General features: G+C 42.1%; 1 protein-coding gene across 3 annotated transcripts in view; it reads left to right on the forward strand.

The window, feature by feature from the left end:
- Nucleotides 1–14,138, forward strand: part of PRKG1 (protein kinase cGMP-dependent 1) — a 529,543-nt gene that overhangs the window by 442,293 nt on the left and 73,112 nt on the right. For all 3 annotated transcript variants that reach the window (XM_054071966.1, XM_054071965.1, XM_054071967.1), the window contains exons 8-9: nt 3,282–3,347; nt 13,313–13,387. In XM_054071966.1, the coding sequence (XP_053927941.1) occupies nt 3,282–3,347; nt 13,313–13,387 (141 nt within the window). The remainder of the gene's footprint in view (nt 1–3,281; nt 3,348–13,312; nt 13,388–14,138) is intronic.

The following is a 14,138-nucleotide window of genomic DNA, read 5'->3' on the forward strand; positions in this document are numbered from 1 at the left end:
AGTTATATGTGGTGAACTGAGTGACAAATCATAACCAGAAAAAAAAAAAATAGATGCATTTCTTCTTTTAAGTAATGCACGGATGTTTACAGTGACATGACAAGACACTTTAGAACGGCTTTAGCGATGTGGGTAACATGATCTCGTTCTCCATGGGGTTAAGGACCTGAAGCCTGGTGGTACACAGTTTCCTGCCCCAGTTCTCGAATGCGTGCCCAGGGCGGGAGCTGTGCCCGGAGCAGGTGCCGTGCCCACTTGTTTGCAGCCTTGTACCTCTTTGTGGCTCCAAAATACCCTCTGCTTGTATTTCCTGATGATGCACCCTCGAAACCCCCTGCAGCAGCTGTGACCTTTCTCCAGGTCCCAAAGTTTGAAGCCGGAGGGGCTGTAAAACACCCGGAGCTTGCCCGGAGGACAGCATATAGTGACGGGCTGGAAGGAAGCGGGCGTTTGGCTGGGGGATATGGTGGAGGCAACCGTTAGCGATGGAGTATTTGGAGAGTGAAGGCGACTCCTCTGACGAAGAGTGCTGTTTCTCAGGGAACGATGATGAGTACTCCTGCAACGAAAGCCAGAAAGTGTCCGAGTCAGTGCTTGCGAGCAAGGCTTTCACATAGTTACTTGTGGCATTTAATAGTGTGCACTTGTAACAATTACTTGTTGCACTCAATGCCATGTATTTCAATTAACTACTTTTGCATTTAATGCTGTGCACGTCTAATAATTACTTGTTACCTTTAGTGCCCGACGCTTCTAATAACTACTTTTGCATTTATTTCCAGGCACTTAAAATAATTACTTGTTGCATTTAATGCTGTGCACTTCTGGTAATTGCTTTTGCATTTAATGCCACGCAGTCCTAATAGTTAACTTCTTGCACTTAATGCCGTGCAATTCAAATAACTACTTGTTGCATTTAATTCCATGCGCTGTAGCTGATGGCCGCTTGTCGACGTATTACCTTTTAAACCATGGACTGACAATTTGTTTTGCTTGAGGGGGACTGAGGTTAATCCGTAGATCAGTGGCCGGGCGCTCGGTACGCTTGTCATTTTTAAGTGTAGGTGAGGTGTTGGTGGTGTTTGGAGCTCTGACAGTGGCGTGTATTTCGCTGCTGATGCACCTAAAGGTTTAACGTTTATATAGAACTGAAAATACGTTGATTTTTTTTTTTTCCCTTCTGTTCTTAGAAACTTGATGAGATTTTTACTCTTACTTGCAGCCTGATGGGTGATCCCCCCTGAGCAGGAGAGCGCACGAGGGTCATGAACTGTGGAAACGAAAAGCTGCTTTCCCCCATCAGTCCGTCCCTTGGGTGTCTATGGGATGGGAGTCCTGTAGCAGTGCTGGGGGGGGTGTAGGCAAGATGCACAGGATGGCTTTGGAGATACCCAAAGGAAGCGCTTTCTTGATGTAACACTTTATAAATCAGCCACTTCATCGTTCATTTAAAAATGGGCTATTTTATTTCCACTTTGTCAGTTATTTCTACTCATGCAGAATGTAAGGAAACTTCAGGATTGCCCAATAAACTGCATTATAAAAACCCTGCCATCCCTCTGGTTTCGTGGCTTATGCCCATCGGTGAAGCACCTTCATTCTACATTAATTTTGTGCTGATTAAAAGGATGTGTTAAATACAAGATAGTGGAAACCCTAATAGTTACTTGTGCATTTTAATCTCTAATGTTAAGGTTTATTTAAAATGTTTGAACTGGAGCCACAAAGAGCTCTATTTTATTTGTCTGTAATCCTCTAACTATAATATAGCGACTATGATAATGTCTGTTATCTATAACTATATATAAACTGTCATTTTGTGGTAGAAAGGCAGCTGAGATAGTGGGACAAGTATGTTAAGCTTTAACTGGAATTAATGAACAGCTAAAAAGTTTGCATACTGATTTTTAATCTATTAATATGGGGGCAAAAGTTGGCTACACAACTCGATGCAATATTAACTATTTTAATTCCTTCTCTTCTGTATTTACCAGAGTTTGGGGGTTAATAGAGATAATTCTCTGCTGCTGTTTGTCTACTTCTTTTCATTGAACATAAAGTCAAAGACAGCATTTGAACATAGGCTTGAATATTATTGTTTCTTTCATTTATATTTCTGCTTGCTCTGTTTTAAATATATTAAAGTAACGGTAGCTCATTATTAATTAAAGTTAATTAGTTATTACCTTAAAGGGAGAGCGCATATTCCTGTTTGAGTGCGTACGCACCTCTCTATTTTTCGCTATATTACTGCTTTAATACCTCCAATCTTTAAAGAGGGGAACTGCTATTTCTAACGGCAATTTTAAATCTCATTTTGTACTTCATTGGAAATGTACAGCAGTTTTCCAGTCTAAATAAATTAGGTGTGTTTAAAAGAGGTGGATCTCTTTTGCCTGTAATTCGCTTACCATTTGTATGTGAAAAGGTTTGAATAAAACAGAAACTGAGTCCTGTGCATCTGTTTGGTTAACACAGTAAATGCAACGACATCTCCGTAACGCTGATGAAACACCAAATCGATCTGATTCTAATGATTTAACTTCATATTTTATAGCTCGAGCTGGCCACGGCCAAATTCTCAATGGGACAGGGAAAGGGAGAGCATAAAGCACTTGGTAATGAAGATACAGAAAAAAAGTGTGCAGAGACCAATTCTAAGTGCGGTATTTTTAATATCTGAAAAGCTGGTGACAAATACCGGTGCAGTGTTTAAATGCCGAGACCTTTCAAAAGCTCTTTCCTCATCAGGCCCCTTTTATAGGCACAGTCCCAGCCTCCTCCGTGCTCAGACAGCAAATGCACAGTGAATCCTACAGGTTGCTGTATCCTTTGTACCTGCTCCGAGTAGCAGAGCTGACGTCCTACTTAACTGGATGCTTCATATTCAACTGTTGAGATGTTGTGTAGGTTTCTGGGGAGCAGAAGTCTAAATGTTCGGAAATAAATGATGCAAATAGCTAATATTTTGATAAAAGCTTTTCTGTGCACAAACGTGCAGAGTAAAAAATAAGAATTTGCCTAAAACAGATGAAAAGCATGGTCTGATGCGTAGCTTGATGTCTTGTTTGTAGCAGGAACCTGTTTCTGTTTCTACTCATGAGTGTTTTTACCTTCTGCATGCTTGAAGCCTGTACGGATGATGAACGTCAATATAAGGAAAAAGCTGTGAAACCCAGACATTTATTTTTGAAGTGCTCTAGGAACGCGATACGCTTGGAAATAAAAAGATTGTCACTAAAATAATAAAGCTTACATAAGAAATGTATTTTTTCTTTCAGGGAGGATGTCAGAACTGCCAATGTCATTGCGGCTGAAGCGGTAACTTGTCTGGTCATAGACAGAGAGTAAGTACATCATTTTCCTGCCTTGGGGTGGGGTGTATCTCCATTTTGCACCTTTGACAGTTTGTAACTAAAGCCTTTGATCATTTTCTCCAGAGAGGTCATTTAATTTTGAGTAAAACAGTCACGGTGTAGATGTGTCCTTGGTGAAGTAGAGAGAAGGTTCCCCTCAATCAATAAAACAAAACTCACTAGTGACAAATACAGACAATTAAGAAATGCAGAAAGACAAAATGGAAATAAATTCGGAAATGGCATTACCGTGGAAACAGATCCAGTTGTTATGGTGGAACACAGATTGAGTTTGTGTCAGCAAAATGTCACGAAAGGCATCAGGCTTCTGGCAAGTGTTAGAGCAAGATGTTGTTATTCTAGTCCATGCGAGGATGGAGAGCTCTTGTCCAAAGGATGTAGCCCTGCTCGAAGCTCTGTGACACAAAGGAGACAGAGGAGATCAGAACAGTAAAATGATGTCTTATACGGGGAGCTTGAATTAGGCGATTTTAATCTAAAACAGAAATGATTGGGCTTCAGAAAACAGTGCTGCGAATTCAACTGCTCTACACTTGTTGGGAATGGGGGCTACAAAAAATTCACATTGTATGGAAAAGTCACATGACTCCTGGGGTGGTTTTTTTTTTTGTGAGGGCGGTGTAGCACTGGCATAAAACTTCAAAAGGTAGGGACGAACTTGCCATGGGAATCCTTCGGAGATAATTTAGTGCAGATCTGTGAAACCATGAGACAAGTGGGTAGGATGGACAGGGATTGGCTTTTCACCGCCTCCTCCAGTACAAGAACTCAAAGAAACCTGCAGGAGGGAAGTGAAAGCCAAAAGGAGGCAGCTGTTCATGTAGGGGTCACCCGCAGGGCTATAGGAAAACAAGAAGAGATTGCAAGAGTTCAAAAGGGAAAAAAAAAAATCAATTGGCCTTTTTAAAAATGTAGGACCTATCTCTGGGCTAAGAACTTTCCAAGGGAATGTAAGAGAGTATCAAGACTAATATCATAAATGGTTGCTCTGTGCTTGAAAGTCTTCCCTTAGTGCAAAATACTGTCCAAGGTCAGATGCTGGGTTGGGAGTGACCTCTGAAGTCCTCCAGTACTCTGATTAGATATATGACAGATACCCGAGTATCTTTTAGGGTTGATCGACGTACACTCGATCCTGCTTTGACACAAATGTTTTGTATTCAAGTATCTCACAGTCCTTCATTTCTAGAAATCTAGTGTTCTGTAGTGGCAGAGCTGGAGGATAATGCATTGAAAATCCTAGGTCTTTTGATAAGTTAGTTTGTTTATGATCAATTAAAAAAAATTACAATCCATCTCTTCGAAAAGAAAGATGTTGAACTTCGGGACTGTCAGGTGAGTGGCTTTCTTTCGTGCATGCAATCAAGGTAGCCTGATAGATAGAAGACACACTATCCCTTATCATTCTGTGGGGCAAAGAGAAGAAGAATTTATGTAATTAGATAATTTAGCAGGCATTGATACAGAGAAATACAAATTAACAAGTATTTGTGTATTTTTTCTGAACGCTTCTGTAAGAGGTATTTTTGATTTGCACTGTCGGTAATTGCAGAGTCAGACGTTCCTGATCATTTTACAGACTGTGCCTTTGTTTGTCTCTTGTGCCCTTTCTTAGTGTATGATGCCCTTGAAATAGTAAGGAAGTACAAGTTAATTTTAAACTGATGAAGCTGTAGTTAATCTGTAACAGAGAATCGAGTAGTGCTCTGCAATTAATAGTGGAGTAACACTATTTATAAGAACCTATTTATAGTGCAAGAAAAGTAATGCTATTTATAGCACTATTTATAGTTAAAAGAAGGTTGTCCTGTGTCCTGACCAGTTCCAACTTCCTTGTCATAGCTCTTCTCTTAGATTATTATTTTGTAGGAATGCAAATAACTGTAGAAGCTAATTTTGATACGGAGAAAATCCTCTGAGGATTCTGTAAATGAGGAAAATTGTGTAGACACTGTTCTTTAATGGGGAAAAAGAGCTTTTCTTTGTATCCCAATGCAGAGAATAGTACAGCATTTGGTTTGTTATGGTCTTCATGGTAAATGTTCGTGTTGAGTTGTACACAAGGTGACAATGGAAACTGCAAGTCAGCTTTAGTTATTGTCAGAAGCTGTTCTGCACAGAAGGAGGAGTGATGTGTGTCAGTTAGGAAAGATTTGTTCACAGAAAAGGTTCTCAGGCACTGGAGCAGGCTGCCCAGGGAGGTGGTGGAGTCCCACAGACTTTAATCCATTTTCTTCCTGCTTGTCCTTGTCCTGAAAATGTTTGTTATGGACAACATTGACATTCTTTTCATCTTTGTAAATCCCTTCCTTCACCACAATAATGACTTTCAGTGGGATTTGGTCCTTAATGATCTCTGGCTTCATCAGCAGTCTCCACCATGCAGGAAGTGAGATCGAGCTGATCATGTGGTTCCAACCAAGCTGCAGGAGAATTAGAAATTTTTCAGCTGACTTTGCTAAGTTAAACATCAGATTATGCTGCGTTTCACTCCCACGTGAATAATTAAATACCTCAACCTGAGAGTTGAACATCCTTTTCTCTAAACTGGAGAGTCACAGATTTGATGGATGGACTGATTCGTGGGTAAGAAATTGACTGGATGGTCACATCCAGAGAGTGGTGGTCGATGACTCAATGTCTGGGTGGAGATCAGTGATGAGTGATGTCCCTCCGGTACTGAGACATACTGTTTAATAACGTTATCACAGACATAGGCAGGGGGATTGATTGCACCCGCAGCAAATTGGCAGGTGGAATCAAGCTGAGTGATGTGGTTGACATGTCTGAGGGATGGCTTGCCATGCAGAGGGAATTGGACAAGCTTGAGAAGTGGGCCAATGTGGACTTCATGAGGTTCAGCAAGGCCAAGTGCGAAGTCCTGCACCTGGATCAGGGCAATCCCAAGCACAAAAACCAGCTGGGAGGAGAATTAAGAGGAGCCCTGAAGAGAAGGACTTGAGGGTGTTGTTGGATAAGTTCAACATGAGCCAGCACTGTGCACTGGGAGCCCAGAAAGCCAACCGTATCCTGGGCTGCATCAAAAGAAATGTAACAATGAGATTGAAGGAGGCAATTCTCCCCCTCTACTCTGCTCTTGTGCGATCTCACTTGGATCCCTGTGTTCGGTTCTGGCATCCTCAGCACAGGAAGCACATGGATCTGTTAGAGCAAGTCCAGAAGAGGGCCATGAAGATGACCAGAGAGCTGGAGCACCTTCTGTATGAGAACAGGCTGAGAGAGTTGGGCTTGTTTAGCCTGGAGGAGAAGGCTCTGGGAAGACCTTCTAGCAGCCTTCCAGTACTTAAAGGGGTCCTATAGTAAAGCTGGGGAGGAGGTTTTTGTCCAGGAGTGTAGTGATAGGAAAAGGTACAACAGTTTTAAGCTGAAAGATGGGATATGTAGGTTAGCTATTAGAAAGGAATTTTTTATTCTGAGTGGTGAGGCACTGGCCCAGGTCGCCCAGAGATGTCACAGAACCGCCATCCCTGGAGATGTTCAAGGCCAGGTTGAATGAGGCTTTGAGCAACCTGATCAAAGTTCAGTTCTCACTGCCCACAGCAATGGAGTTGGAAATGGATGATCTTTGAGGTCCCTTCCAGCCGAAACCATTCTGTGATTCTGTGAAATGATAATTTGTTGATTTAACTTAAATTGTTTAAAAAGTAGACCTGTAACTCTGATTCTCAATATTTAAAATGGAAAATTGGGACATAAGCTGGACAGGGGCATCTATGATTCCTTCATTTAAATAGGCTTCGGTTCTTAGAAGTCTGCATCATAGAAAGGCAACACATCTGGAAATTATTTGTAGATATTTATAGGAGCTTGTGTTTGGTAACAGCTGAAGAGAATTGACTAGTTGGTTTGAGATCACTATTAGTATTTAGGAAACCTATAGAAAATGAAACGAGTGTTAGAAGTGAGATTTGCAGGTGAGCTAGAGACTGTGGAGCAGTCGTAGAAGCTCCACAGTGACCACTCCAGAAGTATCATTAATTCTGATCACCCAGGGAAGAGGGCTGTGACAACAAATAGATTATTTGCTGTAAGATTAAGAGTTGTCATCTGGCCAGAAAAAAATAGTGTCGTCCTACCTGTTCAGATGTATTTCAAAGAAGCAAGCTTAGCGACCAGTAGGAAAAATTTCCAGGGAATTTCACTTTATATTCAAAGTTTCACCATGTCCAAGCATGCTGCCACTGAAGAGGAGGTCCCGCTAAGCCAACAGGGAAAGCAAAGTAAGGTGGTGACAAGGCTGATCAAATGAGGATGACGGCTTTGCTAAGAGATGCTCAAGCTTAGTGGTAAGACCGGGTTGATTCAACCGGGCTGTCTAGAGGGAAAGAGATGTTCTTTCTGCCAGTCGTGATGCATAGACCCGACTGGGAGGCTTAGGAAACTGACTTCAAAAGTTCAGCAAAATCCACATATTGTTCATGGGAATTCTAAAATGATACGTCTGACCATTTCAAGGGATTTGTAGAAGCCTTTGGATATCTGGGGAGCCAGACAGCTCGTTGGAAAAGGAGAATTACCCCCTGATCAAACGTATGATATGGGTGAACATATTAATATCTTATAGCAGTTATTAGTTGTCAGCTGGGTATTATTCATTTTTATTTCCAGGAGCATTTTTTCTTCATAATTCTTAGGCTTTCTGTTTTTATGACTTTCTAAGACCCCATGTGAAATAAAATAGGGACTGCTGCTAGTTAGGTATTTCATATTGAGATACTGCAGTAATTCATCCTCTAGGAAGAAACTAATCGTGGGAGATGTACAACATCAGTGTCTCCAAAGCATGGCTCTGTCACAGTTTGTCTTAGTGAATTTTCAAGCTCCCTGAAGGCGTTGTTAGATTTGTTGCAGAAATACAATTGGACTGATTGGGGAAAACGTTAACACTTACAATACACTGGATTAATGGATTGGTCCTCTAGGAGATTTTCTATGGAATGTCTTCTGATAATAACTGTGCAGACACAAGCAGGACAACCTTGAGCATCTGTTCCGTTCATCAGTTTGAATAAACACTTAAAGACACTCTTTATTTGCAGTTACTTTGTATGGAGGTAAAACAGGAGGAATCCATTCAAACCCCATTCCTACATTGTCATCATCTTTCAGACCCCGAGACAGAAATCGGTGCAACTATTTAAACTTCTTTTTTCACATTTCCCTTCAAACCTGAACATTTTTTTGAAAGCGTTCATAGACTCCTCCGAACTGTAAGAATATTTACACTGAAGCTGATTCGGTTCACCTTTGACTTACATATGTTTTTTTCTCCTCCGTATAACTTACGTCTGTGGATAACAATATTTTCCTGGAGCACTGAGATTTGCTGGGTGTAAATGTTGTGGGTGCTGGGAGTACAAAATTAAATAATGCAGATGTTAGAGAGAGGAGCTGAAGGGTAAGAGCCACTAAAAATCAAGGCACAACTGCTGCTGATGGAGGTATTTGCAGATACTGAGTGCTAAATTCTCTTTTTCCTGCTTATTGTCATCTTCAATTACACATATTGAGATGATACCAGTTCTTTTCAGGAAGCATTTTCAATAGTTAATATATTTTCAGATTTTTCACTTTGGATTTTACATTTTTTTTCTGTTTTTCAAAGCCTGGGGGGGTTACAGGTATAGCTATGAGTTGTCAAGAAAGGTTACTGTATCAGCCCTCTTGGCAGTGGAAAAAATAAAATAAAAAAGTATTATCCGAGCATGACTGACCCTATACAAGCTGAGCTGAGCTCTTTCATTGGAGGTTTTAGGGTTTGATGCTTGACTGTTTTTCCCGTCTGGAGGGAAATTTATCCATGGAGAAAATTGGTTATGAGGAGAGAATAGAAAAAATGAAGATAGAGGGCTATGTGGAAGAAAAAAACCCAAGCAGTTTTTTGATTAAATTCTTGGGGAAGTTGTGACTGAGATGATACCTCAGCAGCATTGAGATAGGCAATAAAGAAGTGACTTGAGTGAACTACAGTGTCTTGCCCGGAGCAGTGGTGGCTGCCCCATCCCTGGAGGTGTTCCAGGCCAGGTTGGATGGGCCTTGGGCACCTGATCCAGTGGGAGGTGTCCCTGCCCATGGCAGGGAGTGGGACTGGATGGACTTTAAGGTCCCTTCCAACCCAAACTATTCTATGATTTTAATAAAACTTAGGGATTTTACTCCTTTCAGTGACTTTCTCTCACTTGCCCAGATGCTTCACTAGGCAAAGATTTATTTTACCTTCCAAAGAAATTGGATGTTTAAACCTGCCGCATTTTCCTAACCACATGAAAGCAAACCAAGCCTAGATATTTTATATTGCATTTTAAGCCTTAAGTCATGTCTTACCAGCGTTCTAGTAGGATTATGGTATGAATGTGTCTTGCTTAATTGCCTAAATACCTGTTAGTGGTGCAAGTAAGCATTAAGATACACATTTCATTTTGCTTTCTCTGTTTTCTTTCAAGAGTTTGGCTTCAACCTGTGGCACAAAGAAGATAAACCTTGATATGCTGAATAAGCTGAATCATAGAATAGGTTGAGTTGGAAGGGACCTTAAAGATCATCCAGTTCCAACCCCCCTGCCATGGGCAGGGACACCTCCCACTGGATCAGGTGCCCAAGGCCCATCCAACCTGGCCTGGAACACCTACAGGGATGGGGCAGCCACAGCTTCCCTGGGCAACCTGGGACAGGGCCTCACCAACCTCATGGTGAAGAAATTCTTCCTAATGTCCAGTCTAAATCTGCCCCTGTCCCGTTTATCCCCATTGCCCCTTGTCCTATCACCACGAGCCTTTGTACTTCTCATTAACTAGATTCATCTCTCCATATCTGTTTCCTTATGCATAAAATGAACAGAGAGTCATAGCATCGTAGAACAGTTTGGGTTGATGGGACCTTAAAGATCATCCTGTTCTACCCCCTGCCATGGGCAGGGACACCTCCCACTGGATCAGGTGCCCAAGGACCATCCAACCTGGCCTTGAACCCCTCCAGGGATGGGGCAGCCACAGCTTCCCTGGGCAACCTGGGCCAGGGCCTCACCACCCTCACGGTGAAGAATTTCCTTCTTATGTCCAGTCTAAATCTGCCCTTCTCCAATTTAAAGACATTCCCTCCAGTCCTATCCCCACAAGCCTTTATGAACAGTCCCTCTCCAGCTTTCTTGTAGCCCCTTCAGGTACTGGAAGGTCACTCTACGGTCTCCAGGCTGAACAACCCCAACTCTCTCAGCCTGTCCTCGTGTGGGAGGTGCTCCAGCCCTCGGGTCATCTTTGTAGCCTCCTCTGGACCCGTTCCAACAGCTCCATCTCCTTCTCACTTTAAAGATCTTAGAACTGGACACAATACTCCAGATGAGGTCTCACAAGAGAGGAACAGAGGGGCAGAATCCCCTCCCTCCCTGCTGGCCATGCTGCTGTGGATGCAGCCCAGGACACGGTTGGTTTCTGGGCTGTGAGTGCACATTGCCGGCTCATGTCGAGCTTCTCATTGATCAGCATCCTTCTCTGTAGGGCTGATCTCAAATCACATAATCCCCGATCCTCTATCAAAACTGGGGATTGCCCTGACCCAGGGGCCTCATATTTATTACAATAATGGGTAAAATGGCTTTTTCCAGCTGCTGTTATGAATTAAGATAATTAAGCCTGCTTTTGTTTTTCTGGAAGTCGGATCCCTGCTTGCTCCAAGCACACGGGGTACCTTGCTCAGGGTAATGCATCTCTTGATGCAGCAGGACACTTAAGTACCCACTTAAGAACAGACGGCATATTTAAGCTGCTTGGGCAAAGTGCAGCCCGGACAGTTTCATCTTGTTTGAGGCCAGAAGGAATGCGGAGTCACCCTCGTTAACATTGTGTGACTTCGGATATTGCATTTCCTACAGCTGCCTTCTGCTCAACCCAAATACTTGGGTTGATGAATTCATGCTTGATGAATCCTGCCCATTGCTCTGTTTGTGCAAGCAGCTGGGGTTTGGAGGTTTTCAAGTCAGGAGGTTTTTCATCTATGGTTCTTTATCCTGTATAATGTCATGAGATCTAAAATCAAGTGATTTAGGGAGAAAAAATGCAAACAATCTGCAAAATGTTACCTTTATTTACCTGCCCTGTGTTTTGCTCACCAGTTGAATGCCATTTATTCTTTAGTCCTAAAAGTCTTTGTTGAGAGAGGGCCATATTAAATATTCTGTTCTTACTCCTGAATTTGTAAATGTGGTCCTAAATGGTGATTTTTATTGTTTTTTTAATTTTTCAGCTTTTTAATTTTTTGTTTTTAAACCTCTTAATAGGCATTTAGTGACAGGACGAGGGGCAATGGGGATAAACGGGACAGGGGACAGATTTAGACTGGACATAAGGAGGAATTTCTTCACCATGAGGGTGGGGAGGCCCTGGCCCAGGTTGCCCAGGGAAGCTGTGGCTGCCCCATCCCTGGAGGGGTTCCAGGCCAGGTTGGATGGGCCTTGGGCAGCCTGAGCCAGTGGGAGGTGTCCCTGCCCATGGCAGAGGGGTAGGAACCCGATGATCTTTAAGGTCCCTTCCAACCCAAACCATTCTATGATTCTGTGATTTCTGTTCTTTGGCTCTATGTTGAATGCCTCAGAAATGTCGTGTCAAGAATATATTGAAGCCAGAGGAACTGCAGGACTTTCATTTCTGAAGCTGTGACCTTAAGGCAGAGATTAGTCAAGAGGCTGTAGTTTACAGCAGTTCATGCTTTCAGATTATCCTAGCTCTTTTCTCAATTTCCAAGCAGTGCTTTCCTTCTTGAAAAAAAGAATTTCAGTTATTAATATTCCTAAAAATATTCCATTTCCATTTCTTATTTTGTCTCTGACACTGTGTAATATCACTACCAAAGACATAACAGTTATTTTTATTTCTTTTTCCACTGGAGTGGTGCTTGTTAGTTGATCAAATGATCATTGATTTGTTTATTTGAGTCACTCCTGATATAAAAAGATTTTCTAATTCTTTTTCCAATATGTCTCTGCCCTTTGTTATCTCCCCTGGGACAGAAGGTGGTATTAGGGGACTGCACAAGCTGCTCACAGCTCGTCCAGAAGACAGTTCAGCACTGCTTTGCCTTTCTGTCATCACTTGCTTTCCTTCTCTGCTTTTATTTTAGTTTTGCTTTTTTATTTCATAGGATCATGCAATAGTTTGTGTGGGAAGGGACCTTAAAGATCATCCAGTTCCAACCCCCCTGCCATGGGCAGGGACACTTCCCACTGGATCAGGTGCCCAAGGCCCATCCAACCTGGCCTGGAACACCTCCAGGGATGGGGCAGCCACAGCTTCCCTGGGCAACCTGGGCCAGGGCCTCACCACTCTCATGGTGAAGAAATTCCTCCTTATGTCCAGTCTAACTCTGCCCCTCTCCAGTTTATCCCCATTGCCCCTCGTCCTATCACTCCAAGCTTTTGTGAACAGCCCTCCCCCAGCTTTCTTGTAGCCCCTTCAGGTTCTAATTCTCTCTACCGTGTTTTTGGCTGCCCTTTCTCTTAAGATGACAGAGCTAAAATACAGAAATAAAGATTGTTCTTCGCTTTGAAAACAGAGACATTTCTAGGGTTTCTGGTTGGAGGACAAGGATATGGTGGTGGCACCTCACCATCATGTTTTACCGGCCATATGGACAGATTTAGTCTGAAATTTATACTGGAGGAAGGTAAAACTTCAGCAGTAATTTCAGTGGGTTCAGTCCTGAAAAAAGCTGGATCCATAAGTTTGGATTTTCTTGGCATTGGTTAACGCATTTCCAGCCCTTCTCCAGTGTGCCTGAGGCTGTTTATCCCGGCATATGCCCAGTTGTTCACGGCCATCTCCAGATTCCAAGGATGGCCCCTGGTCACTGCTGTAGAACTGTGTTGGCTTACTTGGCTCCCAAATGGAGTCTCCTCCTCTAACAATACTCCTTTATTTTTACAGCTCCTTCAAACATCTGATTGGTGGACTAGATGACGTTTCCAATAAAGCCTATGAAGACGCAGAAGCAAAAGCAAAGTAAGTATCTGCTTCTTGTGTTTGCCATAAAATCCTAACCTCATTTTTATTGATGATACATCATCGTAATTCAAAAAAAACACTCCTTTTTATTTCAACGTAATAGTGTAAAAAAGCTTAAAAAGTAATGAATTAGTTGTTTATTCCGTATTTTTCTCTGGATGAACCTCCTTCTGTCTTCCTGGCACTCTCCGTGAATCTGGGACGACCAGAGGGAGATGCGTTTCCTCAGGGCAGTGCCCAAGGCCAGGTGGCCCCAAGGGCTGTCTTAATCGCAATATTTTGAGTCCTTAGAAGTGTTCCATCTTCAAAATTTATCATGAAATAATTCTCTTGAAGTAGTTTGAGGTGAGAAATTACAGATCCTGGAAAGCTTAGGGAATGCAGGAAAAGGTTCTTGAATATGATTTGTCTCTTTTTACAGAACTCTGATCTTTCTCAGACATTTTCACAAAGTCAAAACCTGTTTGGAGACAAAGAAGGGAAATTGAGTTTGTCATTTTTGAATGAATACTAGAGTGACTTTGATGTGAAACAATATATTCACCTAAAGTCCTACTAAAAATATCCATTCCTTTCAGAAGTGAGCTGTAGTGTATTTTAAATTATTTCCAGAAAAACCCACTCTTCTTTCATTCTTGTGCTATGATTTCTTTTTAATAGGAAAACTTTGTTATGTCTGTACTTGGACTCTATAGCAGCAATAAAGCTCTCAAAGAGGAACATGTTCTGATTGGAGGGATATTGAATA

The sequence above is a fragment of the Cuculus canorus genome, chromosome 7 (genome assembly GCF_017976375.1).
Source record: "Cuculus canorus isolate bCucCan1 chromosome 7, bCucCan1.pri, whole genome shotgun sequence".
Classification (NCBI taxonomy): Eukaryota; Metazoa; Chordata; class Aves; order Cuculiformes; family Cuculidae; genus Cuculus; species Cuculus canorus.